The sequence below is a fragment of the Peromyscus maniculatus genome, chromosome 1 (assembly GCF_049852395.1).
Source record: "Peromyscus maniculatus bairdii isolate BWxNUB_F1_BW_parent chromosome 1, HU_Pman_BW_mat_3.1, whole genome shotgun sequence".
Classification (NCBI taxonomy): domain Eukaryota; kingdom Metazoa; phylum Chordata; class Mammalia; order Rodentia; family Cricetidae; genus Peromyscus; species Peromyscus maniculatus.
Genome location: NC_134852.1, coordinates 62,022,024 through 62,042,881, shown reverse-complemented (window position 1 = coordinate 62,042,881; position 20,858 = coordinate 62,022,024). Strand labels below are relative to the sequence as shown.

Here is a 20,858-nt window from a genome sequence, read left to right as displayed (position 1 = left end):
AGTTCAGACCTCACAGGGCATTCCTACCCACGCCTGTAACATCTATAGCATTGGCTTCAAGAGGGGTGAAGAAGGATCTCTGGGCTTGCCGGCATCCAGCTTGGTAAAGATGTGAGTCCCAGGTTCAGGAGAAGACCGTGCTTCAAAGAATAGGATGAGAGTGATGGAGTAGGACACTGAACACCTCCCCCATCCCCATGTCTTTAAAATACTCAAAAAGCACGATTTTAAACTGTTCTTAAAGTTGTAGCTTACTTAGAAATGCCTTTAACTAGCAACTGTTTCTATGAATTGGAGTACTAAGTAACACACTGCTTTAGAAGTTTTCTTAACTAGGTGTGGTGATCTATAATTTATAATTGAAGTCCTTGAGAGGCTGAGGCAAGATAATCAAAAAATCAAGTCCTGCATAGGGCTATATAACATTATCCTGTTTCAGAAGTTTTCTATCTAAAATATATATTTTTAAATTTGGAAACAACTGATAAAGGTCATTTTCTTCATTTTGTACTTAAGCCACTTGAATGAATAATGGACATGGGTGCCCTGAGAATAACATAAAAAAAAAAAAATAAACCTTTAATCTGAATGTATTTTCTTTCATTTAATCAGACATCACATGGTCCTTTTAAAATCAAAGTTTATTTTGTTCATTATTTAAGGAAAACAATGTAAATTGGAAAATGAAATTTTACAGTACCAAAAAGTACCTTACAGTACCAAAAAGCATTTTAATCCATGTCCCAATAAAAACTATGAAGTACCGCATGATTTTAGAAAAGTGAACGTTTCCCCCTCCTTGTCAGATGGCAAGAAGAAAAAACATTTTATTTAACATAGTGTTTTTAAAATGAGGAAATAAATATTTCACTAGCTTTTCACAAAACCTGAATTTCAGAACATAATAAGGTAAAAACAACAGGTTATTAATTTGATGTATAATTGATTGAAATGTATCAGATGTTAGATATTATCTAGAAATGAACACTACTGCAGAGCCTGTACCTCAGAGGAGAGATTCTCAAACACTGTATATTTCCCTCTGGTTTTGAGACTGATACAATATATAGGTTAATCAAGTCAACATCATCTAAACCATTAAAAAATTTGGAGAAAATGAAGTTACCAGACAGAAGCCCTGTGATTGTTAAATAATCATCAAATCAAAATGAAGTACCACCTGACTTACAAGGAATTTATGATTGTTACTTAACGGATTCCAAACACTCTGGACTTCACTGCACTTAGCACACTTGCATTTACATGATATTTTGTTATTGTGTTCCCCTGCTAATCTGTAAGTACCAGCAAGGCTTGTCCCTAATCTGGCCATGTTCTCCAATAAAGTTTCCTTTGTGAGAAGTTCCTAATAACCACTGGTTGAACGACTAAATAAATAAACATTGTCTTTAGCACATACCACCTGTGTTATCTGTTGAGTCTCTGGGGGTCAGGCTAATCAATCTTTGTAAAAAATACTGTTAAAAATATAGCTGGGTGTGGTGTTGCATGCCTTTAATACCAGCACTTAGGAGGCAGAGGCAGGTAGATCTATGAGTTTGAGGCCAACCTGGTCTATAATAGTGAACTTCAAGACAGCCAGGACGACATTAAAAAAAAAAAAAAAAAGGCTCCCACATGAAAATGAAAGTAATTCTTTCATAGTGTCCCAAGCCTCAACTTTATTTAGTGTCTTGTGACAGCTTGGCTTTTAGGCCTCTAGGCCTCCCCACAGCCCTCGTTGCTGCCTATAAAAAGTAAGAGGTTGTACAGGTGAGCAGTGCTCCTTAGAACCCATGCAATCTCAGACACCAAAGTTGAACTTCCTCCTCTGTAATGAAGAGAAACAGTCCCGACCTCAGCCAGTCAGTGTCAGGACTCTACAAATAAAGAGCTCACGATATAGGAGCTGTGCCAGCACTGTGTCACAGCAGTCACTGAGCTGGCTCTCCCACGTGGAGATACTGACCAACCAACCACCCAGGCACAGTCGGAAGTACTTCTTCTGGATGACTAAGGCTTGCTCAGAAGCAGCAGACCAAAGCCTCTCTCCCTTAAGACCAATGGTTTTTTTTCATGAAAACTTCGTATTTTGGTCTCAAAATATACTGTTTGGCTGTTATTCATTATCTAAGGCCACAGAAAAACACATCTCTCCTTTTCTACTAACACAGTTTTAAGATACATTCAAGATCTTCTAGCCCAGGAAGAGATTATTATAGAAATTTTCAGAAAGGAAGTCTCATTGGAAATTAAATAAATAAATAATTTTTCATATACTTAAAATTCCATTTAACCAATTTAAAATGCATACTAAAATCCTTTCTAATGTTTGGTAGCTAGTGAATTTGAAGTGGGAAAATAAAATGCTTTGCCATTACCATCTACTGGATCTTGCAAAAGAAGCGAATTAATGGGTAAAGCCACGAATCTCTGCATGTACACCTACCACAGATTTGTGCCCATCCCACCTTCAGCTCACCATACTTAGAATAAACGTCCACAGCAATCTTTAAGGAATGAGTTTCTTTCAGAATATCTCTAAAGTGCTAGATGTGCCTTAAGTTAGGACAAATGCAATTTAAAATGATACACAATGCAAATGAATATTTATCCCTGCTGTAGGTAGGTCAAAAACTCCAAAAGAAATTAGATCCGTTCCCATTCTCTAACTTCTCAAGGCTTCAAATTACAAAGCTAGCTAAGAAGCTATCTACCATAAAGGCTGTTTGTAAGAACCAATAGTAAGTTGTGTAAGTTCCCAAAACTATGTGTGCTGGCAAAATTAAGCAAGCTTCCCCCTTCAGGTGCCTGTGCTTGGGAATCACAGTTTCAGCTGCTTCTGGAGATCGTGGATTGAGGACCCACTGTTCTGGAGTGTCTCAGTCACTGTGTCTTCTGCTCTGGTTTTGACGACTTCAGATACTCCACTGGTTCCCAGGATGCATGGCAAACTTAAAAACACTTCATTATCTAAACCATAATATCCCTGAAATGAAAAGTTGGGATTATAATAAAGCTGAATTAACACAAAATATTAGAAATCATGAGGCTGGAGAGATGACTCAGCAGTTAAGGGTCTGTACTGCTTTTTCCAGAGGATCTGAGTCATTCCCAGTACCCATATCAGGCAGCTCACAAACTGCATATAACTCCAGCTTCAGGAGTTATAGCCTCTATGGGCACTCACACACACACACACACACACACACACACACACACACATATATATATAATTAAAAATAATAAAAACAAATTTAAAAAGTAAGATAATGAAAAGAATTCTCCCTTGACTTTTCTATTAAAAAGTGATACAAGTTAAACTTCATTTGCTTACTGATTTTTGAAACTTGAGTTATGGCTCCGGAAAATGTTTGAGCTAGGAAGAGCCTGGTCAAAGACACCCTCTTTGCAGGGAGTTAAACTAGCTGTCTGCAATGTGGTCAGCAGACTGGAGGCTAATCCAGAGATGGACAGTAGAGTCCTTGGGGAAAGACAGCATGGACTCTGGGCACAGCCACACACACAGTAAGTTATTTTACGTTTTCTTTCCATATTGCATTTCTCTTCTGGTGTTCAAAAAAATCTGCCCCAGTATTTATGCCTCGTGTTAGCTGTGTTTTGGGGGGAATTTATGCTCTGGTAAAAGGCAGAAAACTGCTGGGGTGACTTGCTGGCCTAGGGGGATACATGACAACCAGGAAAAGCACAGACTATATGAACACCTTTGGGAAGGCCCCCAAGTTATGTGCGAGTGAAAGGACAAGCTGATCAGGCCCATTTCCCACACCAAAGCTGCTGGTGCTGACACCGCAGCCCTGCTGCCTTTATAGGATTACTACCAAAGACACCGAAGTCTAAAACACATGAATGAAAATAAGTTACCTTTGCTAGAGTTGATACAGAATACACTTTCTTTTTATTATTTACAATAGTGTCCACCAGGTCAGCCACAGACAGTCCGACAGACCAAGATCTCTGACCTTTTACCCTCAGTAGTTCCATGGCTCTAGATTATAAAAGAGAAAGATGTCAGAAAATTTAAGAAGGCTTGCAGATAAGATAATTATTACTTAAGTTCTTCCTAAAATGTGAGATTCATACATAGTTCACAGAGAAAACACAAATACCCTCATAGCATAAAAAAGATGCTCACCATCATGAATATTTAACTAAATATTACCTAAACAGTAAGTATCATCTGGGCATGGTGGCACATGCCTTTAATCCCAGCACTTGGGAGGGAAAGGAAGATGGAACTCAGTGAGTTCCAGGCTAGCCAGGACTAACTCTGTCTCACAACAAAAACAACTGAACAAAAAGCCATATAAATATGAGTTCAGCCTATCAACGCTGAGAACAATGAAAAGGACTGACAACTAGTTTTGGGAGCTGTATGAAGAAAGCAGCTATTATAAGTGCTGCTCAGAGTATAGAGTAATATCAGAGAAAACGGGCAGCAATGATCTAGAAACCCCTTTCTCACCCTTTGTCCTGTGGCTCAACTGAGCCAAGGTATACATATGAGCATGTGTGCTGTATTTCAGAAAAAGTTATCCAAAGGGAATGGTTAAATAATTAATTGCCAAATGCCACCCCACATAGCTCTTATGAAAGTAAGGTTGGGGGCTGGTTGGCTCAGAGGCTGGAAAGCACACGCTGCTTTTCTAGAAGACTGAGTTCAGCTTCCAGCACCCAAGTCAGAAGGCTCACAACTGCAGTGACTCCAGCTGCAGGGAGCAGACTTTTTCTAGCACACAGGCACCATCTGTTTCCAGACCATTTGCTATTTCACCATCACCAACAATGCTCTCAAGTCTGGTGTGGTAGTAAAGTGTAGATTTTTAAATCATCAACTTGCGAGTTTTAGCACATCTAACAGTTGGGAAGAGTAGTGAGTGAGGTAATTTAACCTGACTAGGTAATACTGTGTTAATAGGCTCTTCCTCGTTGTTTTGTTTGGATGGTGCTGGAGATTAAACTCAGAGGATGTGCCAAAAGACTAAATTCCCATGTCCTACACCAAAGCTGCTGGTGCTGACCCAGCAGTCTTGCAACTTAATAAGATCAGAGTCTAAAATGCAGGAATGAAAATAAATAAGTCACCTTTCCTGAAGTTGACAGAGAACGCACTCTTACAAGAGTCCACTAGGAGAGATGGCGAGATGGCTCAGCAGTGAAGGACACACAGGACCCAGGTTTGGCTCCCAGCACCCAATTGGCAGCTCACAACTGACTGTAACTCCAGTTCCAGGGGATCTGACATCCTTGTCTAGCTTCTGCATGTGTCAGACACACATGTAATACACATACATACATGCAAGCAAATCTTTATACATATAAAATAAAAATAAATCCTAAAATAAGAAGGTAGACTTAGATGTACAATACAGAAAGATATTTAATTTTATAATTAATCAGTTTGCAGGATGGTACAGATTGTATAACCTATTATAAATGAACACTGTGGGGCTGGAGAGATGGCTCAGAGGGGGGCTGGAGAGATGGCTCAAAGGTTAAGAGCACTGACTGCTCTTCCAGAGGTCCAGAGTTCAATTCCCAGCAACCATATGGTGGCTCACAACCATCTGTAATGAGATCTGGTGCCCTCTTCTGGCCTGCAGTCATATATGCTGTATACATAATAAATAAATCTTTAAAAAAAATGAACACTGTATTTGCAGAAATATTACAAAGTTGGGGGCATGTTAAACTGGTTGTTTCTAGAAGATGGATTATCTCAGCTTTTTACTCTCTATAAACAGCTGTGGTATTTGAAGTTTAGAATAGGCATAAATTTTTTTGTTAAAAAAAAGTATGTAAATTAAACCTGTTTAAATTTATTCCATTTAAAAACTATAGGGAGCATAATTCAGTGGTAAAACACATGCTTAGCACATCCATGGCTCTGAGTTTAATCTCCAGCACCATCAAAACAAACAAACAACAAAAAACAACAAAATAGAAGAATGTATAATGCAATAATGCAGTACTATTTTACATTACCTTGCACACTATTCTTTCCAACTGTTATGTGTTCTAAAACTTACAAGCTGAAGATTTACAGATCTACACTTTACTGCCACACCAGACTTGAGGAGAGTATTGTTTGTGATGGAGAAATAAAAATGGCCTGAAAATAATCTTTGTGTAAACCCAATGTACGGGGCAAACCCCAGAAGGCCTCCAGACAGTGCGTCTGTGCACTGCACGCTCCTCTGACAAGGATATGGAAAGCTTTGGTCTTAGACTGATTTCCCAATGTATTCCTGTATACTTATTCTATATCCATTTCTAGGCGATTGTGGAGATGAGTCCTCTTCCACACTAACTTAGTATTAGATGATTAGATATAAAGGAGGCAAATCATTGTCTCAAATCACGACACCGCTCTTCCCTTTAAATGTCTAAACAAGCTTGCAAAGTCTAGGCCTACATAGCACTGCTCCTTGTACCTCGGTACTTCCTGTTAGCTAGTCCTGTTTACAGAAGCCTGGTAAGAACCTGCCGTGTAAATAGCTGCTGTGTCAGCTGTGAAGCACGTGACTTAGCTGGATATTCGAAAATTTACACTTTACCTGCTGGACAGCTGTGCCTGAGAGCTATGACTCATTACTCCGTCTCGGCCACTCCATGAGCACACTAAAATTAAACAAAGAAGTGGTTATATTTTGCCAATGATTTTCTAAGGCTAAGATGTGGCAAATGACTGAGAGTGATGGCTTATGCTTTTAAATTGCAGCCATCGAGAGGCAGAAGCAGGAAGATAGATCTCCTTGAGTTCAAAGCCAGCCTGATCTACACAACCAGTTCCAGGACAGCCAGGGCTACACAGTGAAACAGTGATTTAAAAAAAAAAAGTGTGTGTGTGTGTGTGTGTGTGTGTGTGTGTGTGTGTGTAACAACCGTTTTCTATTGATGGCACTGAATTTTCTATGCTAGGACAAGATTTTGACCCTAAATCTCCTAAAAATATGATCCCTAAGATCTACTTTGTGGCTTCTTTACCTGTTCTCACTCATCAGCAAAGATCCACAGGGGCCACTTTACTGTTCACACAGGAGGAGCTCTTTCCTCGGGCGGCTGCAGATAACAGGCTATCCAGTGTTATAAGCACTTGACATTTGTTCTGCTGGGAAGCACACTGACTATTTGAGGAATAACTTGGTAACCTATTTTCAGATGGAATTCTACAACTGTAAGAGAAGCCACACCTTCCAGGTTACCCAAATCCAATAACCATAGTGTTCGTAAGATAATTAAAAAATCTGATTCAGCACAAAGAAGCCGAAATTTTTAAAGCATGATGGGACTTGAAACCTCCTTTTTGTACATGCCAAGCACGCACTTTGCCAAGGCATTGCATCTGAAGTGCCCACAAACTGGATATTTGTGCTGTTTTTTAATATTGGCCTGATATTGTAACATTTGAAACCAATTCCAATATTCATCTATATAACGACTTTTTTTTTATATATATATAATTCTATTTTAGGGTAGGCAAAGCAAAAATACATTTGGCTATAGAAGAGTATCTTATATCACATACTCTAAACTGCATTAAAATCAACCAAACAAACCAAACAAACAAAGCCAGACTATTTAGTGGTGTGTCAGCAACAACGGACTTGGTAGAACGCAGACGCCTCCCTTCTTCAAGCTGACTGATCGTAAGCTGCCCTGGTGCAGGGGCCACTTGCTCCTCTTTTTGGTCCTCTGCAGTCTCTCTTCTACTATGATGCTGAGGACAGGAGCTAACACACAGTCAACCCTACGCACCATTCAAGATTACATTAGTAACCACACCACCACTGAGGACTCGTGTAACGGTTAAGGTGAAAAATATGAGGAAGCTTCAGGCTTTTTCTATAACGCTGGGATTGAACCTAGGGCCATGCTCATTCTGGGCAGGTGCTCTATCACTGTACCCTACACCTCGTTGTCTCCGCCTCCAAAACAAACAACAAAAAACCCACAACCCTTTTTGCAAATAAAAAAGCACAAACCTAAGAACTGTTATACAAAAAATATAAATATTTATAGAAAGCTAAGAATTTTTTAAAATTTAATTTTACTGGATTTTTGTTGTTTTGATTTTGTTTGTGACAAGGTCTCACTATATAGTACTGGCTTGCATGGAACTCCTTTTGTAGATAAGGCTAGAACTCCCAGAGATCCTCCTGCCTCTGCTTCCTGAGTGCTGAGATTAAAAGTGTGTGCCACTATGACAGGCCTAAGAAATGTTTTAAATGTTCTACTTAGAAGGGTTATATAAGAATTACTTACGTAGGTTTTCTGTTATATTATTAGTATAATATTAGCAATAATTAAAAACTGGGGCATGAAGAACAGTTGCTAACTGCAATACAGTATTATAGAACTTGAAAGGGTAATTAATAGCAGGGTAGGCATGAGAAAAAAATCACAAAGGAGATAAAATAATCAGAAAACTATGAGTATTGCTATCAGTATGCATAGTTAAGATGGAACAGACGGATATATAGGAATCTCATATCCTTTTTTTTACTTAGTTTTTAAAAAAATTATTTACTTATGCATATCAGTGTTCTATTTGCACATATGCTTGCGTGACAGAAGAGGGTATCAGACAGAACAGAGCATCAGATCCCATTACAGTTGGTTGTGAGTCACCATGTGGTTGCTGGGAATTGAACTCAGGACCTCTGGAAGAGCAACCAGTTCTCTTAGCTGCTGAGCCACCTCTCCAACCCCTTAAATTTTTTTTAAGGTTTACTTATTTTATGTGTGTTGCCTGCACCTATGTATGTGCATAGAAGCTGTGCCTGAAGAGGCCAGAAAAGGGCATCAGAGTCCCTGACACTGGAATTCCAGGCAGTCGTATGCCACCATGTGGTGCTCAGAACCCAACCTGAGCCCTCTGCAAGAGCAACGAGTGCTTTTAACCACACAACCAACTCTCTAGCTCTATGCATCTCACATCTTTTAATCTTTCCTCTATATAAGCCCTGACTCATAAGTTAAGAGAGAAAATGTTTAGTGTCCAAATCTGCTTGTAACAAAATAAGTAAGTCAGGATTCATTAATTATTTCCCGTTCTGTTTTACTGCCCAGCCCTTTACATCCTGATGTAGATCCATTCTTGGTTAAGACATTTAAAATAACGCATTTAATCATCTTCATCCTCTATTCTGCAATCTTCAGAAACAGGCTCCAAGAACTTTAATGAAAAATGTCCATAGGGGACATGGGCTGAAGCTTAGTGGCAGAGGGCTTGGGTTCAACTCTCAGCACTAGAGAATTATCACTGAGTGTGGTGACACACGCCTGCAATCCTGGCACTAAGGAGGTGAGGGAAGGAGGATCAGAAGTTCACATGGCAAGTTTTAGGTTACCCTGGGTGTATGAGACCCTGTCTTATAAAAATTAGTAAAGTAAAAATACTGCCTACAGGACTGCTCTTTCTTATTACATACAAAGCCAAACCTGTGCCAAAAGAGATAACAGATTCTGTTCTGAGATCCAGCCCTCAGACTGCTAAAATACCATTGCAGTGATCTGTGTTTACATATGATTTCAATAACACGGTTAAAAAGAGCAGCTCTTGAGCAAATGTTCTGCTAACCGTATAACTTGGTGCAGAATAAATGATTAATTTTTGGTCACAACAAGGTGATGTCAGGATCATTCATTCAATCCAAAATAAGCAAAGCATTCCAAGCTGAAGGAGATGACTTGTTGTATGAAGAACAGGTGTGTAAATAGCACAGTGGTGATGATACAACAGACAAAGGGTAACTCGGTACGCTACTGCTTTAACGCAAGCACAGACTTACCTAACCTGGAGTGCTTCTAGGAAGAGTGGCATGTAAGCAGCCATGGCGGAAAGCAGGAACTAGCTAAGGGAATGGGTGTTCCGGGAGAGTGCATGAGTCACTGCAGGTGACCTTCTGGTTAGCCCCGGACACCTGGCAGAACAGCAGCTGAAGCTGAGGAAGGAAGCAGGCAACAGAGCCTAAAGCTCTTATTTGCCCTGGGGCTCCTCCCTAGGCTGTGGCTATCACTGGAGAACTTGAAGAGGAGGATTTTACTTAGACACTTCTATTCTTACAACTGTTCCCAAGACCTAACATTGCTTCACTTCAAAGTGTTCTTTTACGTTTCCTTTTGCTAATTCTTATTCACTGCCATCTTTAAATAACAATCCACTGAGTGTTTACTCTGCACCAGGCATGGCATAAAATATTTAAGTGACATTAAGTGACAGCAAGAAAGAATACATCGTTAGCATCAATTTAGGGCTGCTTTCATTGGATATATCACCCTCAGCAGCTCACTCATCCTTACTGGGCTGTGTTTCCTCTTCAATACATTTAGAAAACAGGTGCTCAGCAGGTGGTGGTGGCGCAGGCCTTTAATCCCAGCACTCGGGAGACAGAGGCAGGCGGATCTCTGTGAGTTTGAGGCCAGCTCTGTCTACAGAGTGAGTTCCAGAACAGCCCAGGATACACAGAAAAATTCTGTCTCAAAACAAAACAAAACAACAACAACAACAAAAACACTGGCTACTCTTCCAGAGGATCTGGGTTCAATTCCTGACACATACATGGCAGCTCACAACCATCTGAAACTCTAGTTATAGGGGATCTGACACCCTCACACAGACATACAGGCAGGCAAAACACCAATACATATAAAATAAAAATAAATGAATTTAAAAAAGAGAAAACTGTTTCTTCCTTCCCAGGGTATTTGTAAAATTTAAGTGAGATACCTGTATGAAAAGTACTTCATAAAAATGGTAATAATTAAAAATCAGTTCTATCACATTACTGTTGTCACTGGTGCAAAAACTACCAGTTGGTCTCTAGCATGCAGCCAGCAGAGGGAGCTTCTGATCCATTTCTGCCTTTAGGGACATGTAAGAAAACCTAGCCATGGATATACCCCACTGTGGAGCAAGAGTTGAAGACTACAAAGGCGAGAGCCAGGGGTGTAGCTCTGTGGTTGGAGTTTTTCTAGCAAGTACAAGGATCCCTGGGATTGATCCTAGCACTGTAAAAGACAAACGTCTGATGCATTCCTAGACAGTAAACAGGACGATGGCCTGGGAAGTGTGAGCCACTTCCGAGGTGCTCATGATGCTCCTGACTGAGTGTACATTCATGAGTGCTTGCTCTATTAGGTTTCAAAATTTGCACATAGCTCTCTCTATATAATTTATACTATATATGTCAAATATTACAACACTGTATTTAAATAATCCCAATTTGCATCCTCCTCTATTCCCGTTTCTAGTTCTCAGCTGAAAACCCAAGTTACAAGTGCCATGTCTATTCCCTATGTTTTCACTACCTCTTGGCAACAAACCAATCCTGCCTTCTGGTCATTCCTACATGAAACCCCAAGCTCCCAAGAGATGGGTCAGCAGAGCCACCACAGTATCTTAGGAACACAGGTGTTCATCAGAACTTTCTGAAATAAATCCCTACATTTGGGGCTGGAGAGATGGCTCAGTGGCTAAGAGCACTGACTGCTCTTCCAGAGGATCTGGGCTCAGCACCCAGCACCTACCCACATGGCAGCTTACACCTGTCTGTAACTCTAGGATCCAACAGACATACAGGCAAAACACCAATGCACATAAAATAAATTTAAAAAAAGAGACATGCTATAAATCCCTACATTTGAGATAAAAGGCCATTTAATTAAAAAAACAAACTACTTTTAAAGGAGATTTTAATTATCCTTGTTTAAAGACCTCAGATTCTATTAAATTATTACTTTTCTTCCTTCACCTACACATACTAGATGAAGATATACAGCCATATTTATTAAATGGCACCATCCTATTTTTTTGTTTTTGTGATTTTGTAAGTTACTACACATATGTATGTATTATGTTGTTGTTAGGAAATTTATTGACCACACTACAAAGGAGGAATAAGTCAGGCAGTAACTACAATATTGCCTGCCTAATACAATATTTTGAAATGTTCTTATTCAACTCTACATTTATTATATGTGAAAACTTATTAGGAGAACTAGTTAAATACATTATGATATATTCTATACTTGAGAATGTACCAGTGTCCATATTTTAACACCATCTGCAGGCAGTTCCTAGCTGGTGCCTCTGCCTGGTTCTGATCTCCCATTCCCAGAATGTGTTCATCACTCTTTACTGTCTATTCAAATCCTACCCATTCTTCCAATACCTCATTCAATGACTACCTTTACTATCAATCAAGGTACTATAGGTATAGTATTCTTTTTTTCCTAGTGATTTCAACACATGTCAAATGCATATATAAATGTCTAAGCATCAAAATAATAATAATAAAGAGTATCATGTACCTTGTCAGCTAAAATATCTGCTATTTTCTTCTCTCTAAAATAGAGACTGTGTGCACACCTTTCACATTACACGGAATCTAGTGAGCACCGAGTAGAGCACAGACACTTGTATTCTGGTTTATGTGTGTGTGTGTGTGTGTGTGTGTGTGTGTGTGTGTGATTAACTTAGGGCAGCTGCAGTGCTATCTCCTGACCAGCCTGGCTTCACAACACGGAACAAGGTGTAACGGGAGGCATCTCAAATACAAAGGCCTTCTTTGGGGAGAAGAAAAGGGATTCATTTTTGTTTCCATACAAGGAGGTGAAGTGATGCTTTTATGATAGCGAGAGAACAAGCAGCTTGTTAAAAAGGCCACAGGCTGAAAATTCTTTCAGAAAAAAAAGAAACAAACCAGAGGCATGAATTTAGGAGGGAAGACTTAGCTTAGGAAAAATAAACAAAGTTGGATGTGGAGAGAGTAATGGGGATTTCTAAATGCTTCAGGTGTATTGAAATATTTAAAAAGAAAATTAATACTTTAAAACTAATTCTAGACTCCAAAATTCAATTTAAAATATAAAACCTGACTAAGAGGTCTTTCATTAAGCTCAAGGAAAACAAATATATGAGTATGACAGAGGCCAGGTTGTAACTCAGTGGTAGTGTACCTGCCTAACACACATGAAGCCCTAGGTTCAATTCCCAGCAACACACACACACACAAGCACACACAGGTGCACATGCATGCACACCAGCAACACACACACACACACACACACACACACACACACACACACACACACGGACAGCAAATGATCCTCATAAAGGTTCGTTAACAGAAGGCATTCACTAAGCTCCACAATTCTAAGGTCCCGAATAGAAAAGACTATTCCCAAATAGTCATGACTTCAGAGTATAAGCAGCAAAATTAATAATGACGTACTTACCTTTATTTTCTCCCTGTTCACCAATAACCCATACTTCTTTGCCTGAAGTCTGTGCCTTCAAAACATTTGTAATAATGTATTGTAATCTCTGTGAATCCAGATTGCATCCAATCCCAATCACTTGATTTGCAGGAAATGTGCTTAGTTTCCATGTCACATAGCTCATGATTTCCACTAAATGTTACACAAAGAGAAAATTTAAAGATTACAAAAAAATATGCTTCTATCCAAGCTCACAAGGAAAGTACTATTTCACTAGTGGAGCATGTTAGAGCCTCCACAGACTCTCAAAGTCTTAAATGCACTGAAGCATTACACTCTCTGAGGCAGGGTCTGCTACATAGTCTAGTTGGCCTTGAACTTCCAATCTTTCCCCCTCCACTCCTGAGTACTGGGATTACAGAAGTGCACCAACATGGCTGGTAGTATGTTTATAAAGTGTATTGAAAACACTAGCCAGGTTAAGGCATTTTTATATAATTTTCTCATGAAACACAAATTGCTAAGGGTAGAAAATAAATAAGTTCCCAGACAGTTAAGCAAGAAAGGTGAAAACTGGGTATAGAAAGCAGGAAAATAATAATTTCATTTCAATGAAGCATTAATTATCTGTGTGCGTGTGTGCCCATGTGAATGTGCAGGGTTTTGAACCCAGGGCCTCATCATGAGAGGCAAGCACTCTATCACCAAGCCATATCCCCAGCCCAATAATCTCATTTCACAGATACAATTTATTTAATGTTTTAGGCTTACATTAAAATACCTATTCATGTATTATTATGAGTCTAGCACCTTGAAAAAAAAAAACTCCCCTTTTTCTTATGTGACAAAAGGATCTCAGGATTTAAAGAGACCAATGTCTCTGACAATTATAGATGAAACACAGAACTCTGGAACATTTCTAACAGGTGCTTAGTTATTGAGCCCACACTACCTAACTCTTTGGAAACACTTATTTCTTTAAATAATCTACAAAATATAAAATGTTAAAGATGACAGTGAGGGTGGGTGAGATGGTGCAATGTAAAGGTAGTTGCCATTAAGGCTGACAATCCGAGTTCAATGCCCAGAAGCCACGTGGTGAAAGCAGAGCTGTCTTCTGACATTCACACACATTGGGTATGTGCACAGACACACACACACACACACACACACACACACACACACACACACACACAAAACAATGTAAAAAAGTTTCTTTGAATGTACAATGATACGTTTCTTCACATCTTTGTAACACCAGAGACTTAAGTTATCTTACACATAAATGCCACTACATGTTTCCCTTGGGGGTTATAACCATTTTCTCACGGAAGGAGGTATGGCTAACAACTGGAAGACAATATCACATTTTGTCGGTGGCCATGTCAAAGGAGCTGCAGTCAGCAATGGAGCTTAGGGAGTTCAATTCACTGAGGAGCAAAGCTACAGCCAATAAACCCTAGAGAAGCAAAGGCCCGGGAGGCGGGGACTGTCTCCAGGATGCCCTTGCTTCTGCTGTGCTTCCTCCTGCTGGCTGCTACCCGGTTCCTGCCGTATTTGGCACGGTGATTACTACGTGAAAGGATCCCACTGTATCTAGTACAGTGTGATTGTTCCATAAGAAAATCCCACTCCTCACTGGGCAATTTAATTTCAGATTATAATGAAGATGATTTTTATAAGAGCAATGATACTTAGTTGAATCTATGATTTAATTAAACATTTTGAGTCAGCCTAAAAGATACAGGTGATTGGGACAATTAGTAAAGATGATTATGAAAATGGTTTAGGTTATTCTGCCTGTTGCTCCAATAAGAGATGCAAAAAAGACAAAGATAGGCTAGACGTAACCTTCTCCTTTGTTAGATGTGAGATTGCAGAGGATGGAAAATAAGAACAAGGAAGTTTCATGCATTATAGAGCCATGAATTCTGCCCGTGGAAAAGGCTGATGATCAAAGAAAGCAATTAAGCCCCTACACCCAGGGTTAGGCCTGAGTGCCTTGGTCATGTAGCTTGAAGAATTAATCACAGGTTTCAGTATGCACCTTGGAAAAAACCAAAATCGTGAAAGGAAATTAAATGACCCTATTGTGTGTAAAGAATAAAGAAAAAGATGGTTAGCTAGACCACTTGTTTAAAGTTTTTTATAGGATAGAAATCTGCTACATTGAAACTGTAAACAGCCGCCTGCCAGTACAAAAGGAACTGACTGAAATAAATTTGCCTTGCTTAAAACTTTGTTAATCAGTAATAAAAGAATCACTGCTTTGGGGTGAAGATGTTATGGTGGGAAAATCAGTACAAAGGAAAATTTTAACTACTTGTGGGCTTCTAAGGAAAACATGTGATCTTAACATGATTTCCTCTTATGTAAAGATTTTAATGTGTTTTTGGAAAATATGTAACTTGTAGTTATGATGTAATCTTTTCTTACATAGAAATCTTTGTTTTAGGTGGTAAAAAGAGGATTAAGGGGGAAATACAGAACAGAAAAAGCAGCAGAAAGAAAATAATGAAGAGTTAAGCTTTGGTCCTCAGGAAAGTCTCCTATGCGTGTATGCAGTCCTCTTCAGTTTCTCTGACCTGCTGAGAGCTGGTTTTCTCGGCAACATTTCATGAAACGCTGGGTTGTAACCTTGGTAATAACAGTTATAAGGAGTAACCGTTACGAGAATACGGATGTATGTACTGTTCATTGTAAGAGCAGTCTTACTGAATATCTCTTTATTTACCACAGTGCTTTGGCTTTTTTTTTTTTTTAAATCAGCAATAGCAATTATACTGATGATCTGGACCATCATTTGAATTTAAAATAAAACCCTTTACCTGGTTGAGATGCAACAAGGAAGACAGCATGTTGACTATAATGTCCCAGAGCTGGGACAAGAGCTCTGAACATGTCCACGTTGCTTTGCACGGCATGCAGGTAGGACTCGGAACCACCCAAAGAGTTGGCTGTGAAGATCACCACCTTGGAATGAGCAGAGGCAGACAAATCTGATGAACAAAAAGAAACAGTCTGAGTTCAAGACAGTATACACTAATGCTAGTACATGATAAAAATGTTCCTATTCTATGAGCAAAGAGCCTTCAGGCATACATGCCCCTATAGCTATCCATCAGAACACTGAAGAGCAACAGCATGGATCCCAGGGCCAAGCATGGTGGTACACAGCTGTGATCCAGCACTTGGGAGGTAGAAGCAGAATGGCTTCAAGTTGGAGGCCAGCCTGGGATACATAACGAGACAGGCAGGAGGTTAGAAAGAGCCAGCACCAGCACACAGAGACTGAGTTTTCTATGTAATTCACAACTCTTAAAGGGGAAATGAATAATGTGCTATAGGTAAAATGAACTGACAGCCACTGGCCTCTGTACTGTGAGTCTGGGAGCCACAGGATTCCTTGAAAGTGACTGTGCTAGAAGCGGGGAGAATGGGAAGAGGACTGAGCACAAAGTGAAGTGACTTGGGTAAGTCAGCAGAGGGGCTGGAAGTCAGGCCCAGGCAGGCTGGTTGCAGACTCTATGCTATTAACCCCCCTTGGAAGAATGAAAACTGGTACCTGGAGAGGTTAGGAAGCTTGTACAGAGCATCAAAAATCAGTGACCAGTTCAATGTACAACACTACGCCTTGGCTTCAACCTGATTTGCCAGAGTCCTCCTCTTCCTTCTCTGGCTTCCTCTGCCTTGAATGATAAAAATGTCCTCATCCTCACAGGTAATTCTGAGTCTCTGCTTGGTGGCAAGTACCATGTACTGTACATTTCTTTCAAAAACTCTGTTCTTTCAAGTATTCAATTATTTCACCACTTACCAATGGCTAATGAGACACACGGGGGGAAAAAAGATTTCCTTAGGTCCTAAACAGTCTCTTCCTCTAGGGACGGGTACTAAAGAGTCTCTCCTACAGGATCTGAAGAGTTAAAAGGTCCCTTAAGAACTTCAGGACTGGGAACAACTGGCACACGAGAATATCCAGCTCCCTAAGGAGCCTTCCGTGGCCATTAAAGCAACTACAGTGCTCTCTCAGATGAGGAAAATGAGCTAACTGTCTCCTCTAGGGATCCGAAAGCTTGCTGAACTGTGACTTTAGAACAGACAGGCAAGCCAACTTCTCTGACCACCACCAGTACATCCTAGTTTGGGGAACTGCTTGATACATTATTTGGAAAACAGTCTTTTGAATATAAGAGACCTAAGGAAAGACAAAAGATGCCCACACAACTGTGGCATGTACAAGCTGGTCTTATATATAACAGGTAGAAATGTTTTAGGAAACACATTTGTTCAGTGATCTGTCTTTATTATTTTGATTTTAAGTTTTATTTTTAATGTATGCATCTGTGTGTGTATGCCATGTGTGGGTGCCTGTGGAGGCTGTCGGAACCCCTGGAGCTAGGATCACAGGCAGTTGAGAGATGCCTCATCTGGGTGCTGGGAACCACACTTGAGTCCTCTGCAAGAGCAGTTTGTGCTCTTATCCACTGAGCCAGCTCTCCAGGCGTGGTGGGCTTGTTTTTAAAATTATGCATTCCTGGTCAAATATTTTTAAACCCGCATCCCCAAATATGGTATTTATCTAGGTAAATATATCTGCACTAATACGATGTTAATATACAATAAAATGACCTAGCCTCAGTGGCAGGTGCCTAGTTACCACTAAGTGGGAGAGGCAGGACGGGCAGCGGGGAACTGCGAGACTGAGGCCCCCACACACACAAAGGATGAGACAGCAAGAAGAACTTTTTTTTCTTTTTCTTCTTGTGGGTGTGGGATTGAATCCAGGGCCTCATACATGATAGGTAAGTGTTCTACCATTTACTGCCTAAAATAACATTCCAAATCTTATTTATTGGACAACAACCTTTTTGTTATTAGAACTCGTGATAAGTACGGTTTGGATATAATCAAAGAGAACTGAGTGTCTTCGTTAGTCTCGGCTTAGCACTTCTATGCACCACGGCAGACAGTGCGTTCCCGGTTACAGCTGAGAAACTGAACTTACTTTTTTTTTTTTTAATGTATGAGTGCTCTGTCCATGTGTATGCCTGCATGACAGAAGAGGTCAAAATCCTGTTATAGATGGTTGTAAGCCACCACATGTGTGCTGGGAATTGAACTCAGGACCTCTGGAAGAGTAGCCAGTGCTCTTAATCTCTGAGCCATCTCTTTAGCCCCGAAACTGAGCTTTCATTGTTGAGAGATCATTTAAACTGCGAATGCCAGACTATAATGTGGCTGAGCTAAGGTGCAAACCGCATCTGCCTGACTCTAAAGTCAGTGCTCTGAACCATTATATCGCGAGAAAGGAAGTGACCATAGAAATGCTTATTTGGAGATGTAAGTCAGAGAAAAAGAATAAAAATTTTGACCAATTAGAATGAGTCTGAATGATATTTGCTCATTTGACTCCTGCTAATATATCCGGTTACAACTGGTGTAAGACTTTTGATAAATCCACTGATTTATTTCCAAGTCTTTGTTTCGAAACATGTAAAACAAGGGATTTGGAACAGGTGATCTTCATGGTACTTTTCAGCCTTAAAATTCTAGGACCTGTACTGGAGAGACTACTCAGTGGATAAAGGCTCCTGCCACTGAACTTGACAACCTGAGTCTGATCCCCAGGACCTATATGCAGGAGAGAACCAACTCTTGAAGGTACACAATGCTATGGTACATGTGTGCCCACATCCCGACCAAAGTAAGTGAAAATATAATTTAAAAAATCTAGGACTTAATTCTCAGTTCCAAAAGTAAATAAATAATCTAAGAAGCAATTACTAGAGCAAGTAACATAACCATCTTTAAATAGAATAATCAAACCTTTGCTGATCTCTACATTAGGCAGGTTGAAGATATCAAGGTCCATCGTCCCTTGGTTAGTCCCATCGGAGAGGTCTAAAAGGATCAGCTTGTCTGCAATGCCCTGTGTGAAAAAATTGGAACAAGAGCAGCATTCTACAGATTTAGCCAGCTCCTCAATATGAGCTCACTGAGAAAGACCAAAGGAAGCCTCCTGAACTACTTGAGAATGACAAATAACACAATAGCAATGAAGGAGGTGTGCAACAAGACACTATTATGTGAGAGACACTACCCTTCAGGCTTGACTACTGACTAGCAGACCTAACATGGCTTACTCAGGAGGCAAACTATCTTCTAATGGAATGAATGAGAAAGGGGACATGGTGCACTAGGTAGGCATGCTACTGTTCCTCTTGAGTCAGATATTTGCCGTAGTATCTTGTTGTTATTCTTCCTTCCTTCCTTCCTTCCTTCCTTCCTTCCTTCCTTCCTTCCTTCCTTCCTTCCTTCCTTCCTTCCTTCCTTCTTTCTCTTTCTTTCTCTCTCTGTCTCTCTTTCTGTCTCTCTCTCTCTCTCTCTCTCTCTCTTTTTTTTTAAAAAGTTTTCCTAAGACTTGGTTTCTCTGTCTAGTCCTGGCTGGCTTTAAACTCACAGAGATTCACCTGCCTCTGCCTCCCTGGTGCTGGATTAAAGGCATGCACCACCACACCTGCTTAGTATCTGTTCTTTGTTGTTGTTGTTGGTTTTTCAAGATAAGGTTTCTCTGTGTAGTTTTGGTGCCTATCCTTGATCTTGCTCTGTAGACCAGGCTGGCCTCGAACTCATAGAAATCCACCTGGCTCTGCCTCCGGAGTGCTGGGATTGAAGGCATGGGCTACCACCTGATAGTATCTGTTCTTATCTTAAACAGTCTAGAATGATTTGGGAGTCTATTTTAGCATATCATTCCTTGCTTAAAAGTCAAAACTCATGCCAGGTTTTTTCAAAACAAACAAACAAGTACTCTCTATGTAGAGAAAGATAAATAGAAGAGAGAGTGTGTGTACCACAAACCTAAGGTCAAATCCTGCTGTCATGCATTATTTTCCCCAAAGATGTCCTAGAAAACTACTCCCCATGCCTGTGAATGGCTCCCTGGGCAGTATGGTGAGCAGACTGTAAGTAACAGCCAGTAAATGCCTAAGAGTCTCTGTAGGTGGGAATGGGAGCCCTTAGGTCTAAAGGACCCAGGGACCTACTAAGCATCACCAGAAGAGGCTAAGAAAGCAACTCCATTTGTTGTCTGTTAGCTATACACTGGCCAAGTCACTGAACTTAGCCTTACTTCTGGTGTTTGTGAGATTAGTAAGTATATGGCACAGGGCCAGACATGATAGTCCTTTCTAAATCATAGCTATCAATCTTATTATTGTGAACCACACTAGGAAAATGCAAAGAAAGTATGTATTTCCGTCCTCATTTAGTACACACAAAGATCCAAAAGTGTGAGAATAAATTAGTACAGCTGACATAGCAGAAATTTCACACACACACACACACACACACACACACACACACACCCGCTCTTAATTGAGGCAGAGTTTCTCTGTGTAGCCCTAGTTGTTCTGGAACTCTCTATGTAGATCAGGCTGGCCTTGAACTCAGAAATTTGCCTGCCTCTGCCCCATAAGAGGTGGGACTAAAGGTGTGTACCACTTACATTTAGCTCAATTTAACAATTTCTATCAAAAATTTAAAACATTTTAGAAATTAAAAAAATCAGCCGGGCGGTGGTGGCGCAGGCCTTTAATCCCAGCACTCGG

The 20,858-nt window shown here is 40.1% G+C and overlaps 1 protein-coding gene across 3 annotated transcripts in view; it reads right to left on the bottom strand.

Annotated features, from left to right (window-relative positions):
- Window positions 1–623: 623 nt before the first annotated feature.
- The window catches only part of Uevld (UEV and lactate/malate dehyrogenase domains), a 40,452-nt gene continuing 20,217 nt past the window's right edge, over window positions 624–20,858 (bottom strand). Inside the window, exons 7-12 of one of the 3 annotated variants that reach the window (XM_042277213.2) lie at window positions 19,075–19,177; window positions 16,074–16,244; window positions 13,264–13,437; window positions 6,579–6,642; window positions 3,886–4,009; window positions 624–2,989 (exon numbers count right to left, since the gene is read on the bottom strand). In XM_042277213.2, coding sequence (XP_042133147.1) covers window positions 2,825–2,989; window positions 3,886–4,009; window positions 6,579–6,642; window positions 13,264–13,437; window positions 16,074–16,244; window positions 19,075–19,177 — 801 coding nt within the window. In that variant the 3' untranslated portion in view covers window positions 624–2,824. Of the gene's footprint in view, window positions 2,990–3,885; window positions 4,010–6,578; window positions 6,643–13,263; window positions 13,438–16,073; window positions 16,245–19,074; window positions 19,178–20,858 lie in introns of those variants that run through there. The other 2 variants (XM_042277214.2, XM_042277217.2) reach the window with 2 other exon arrangements.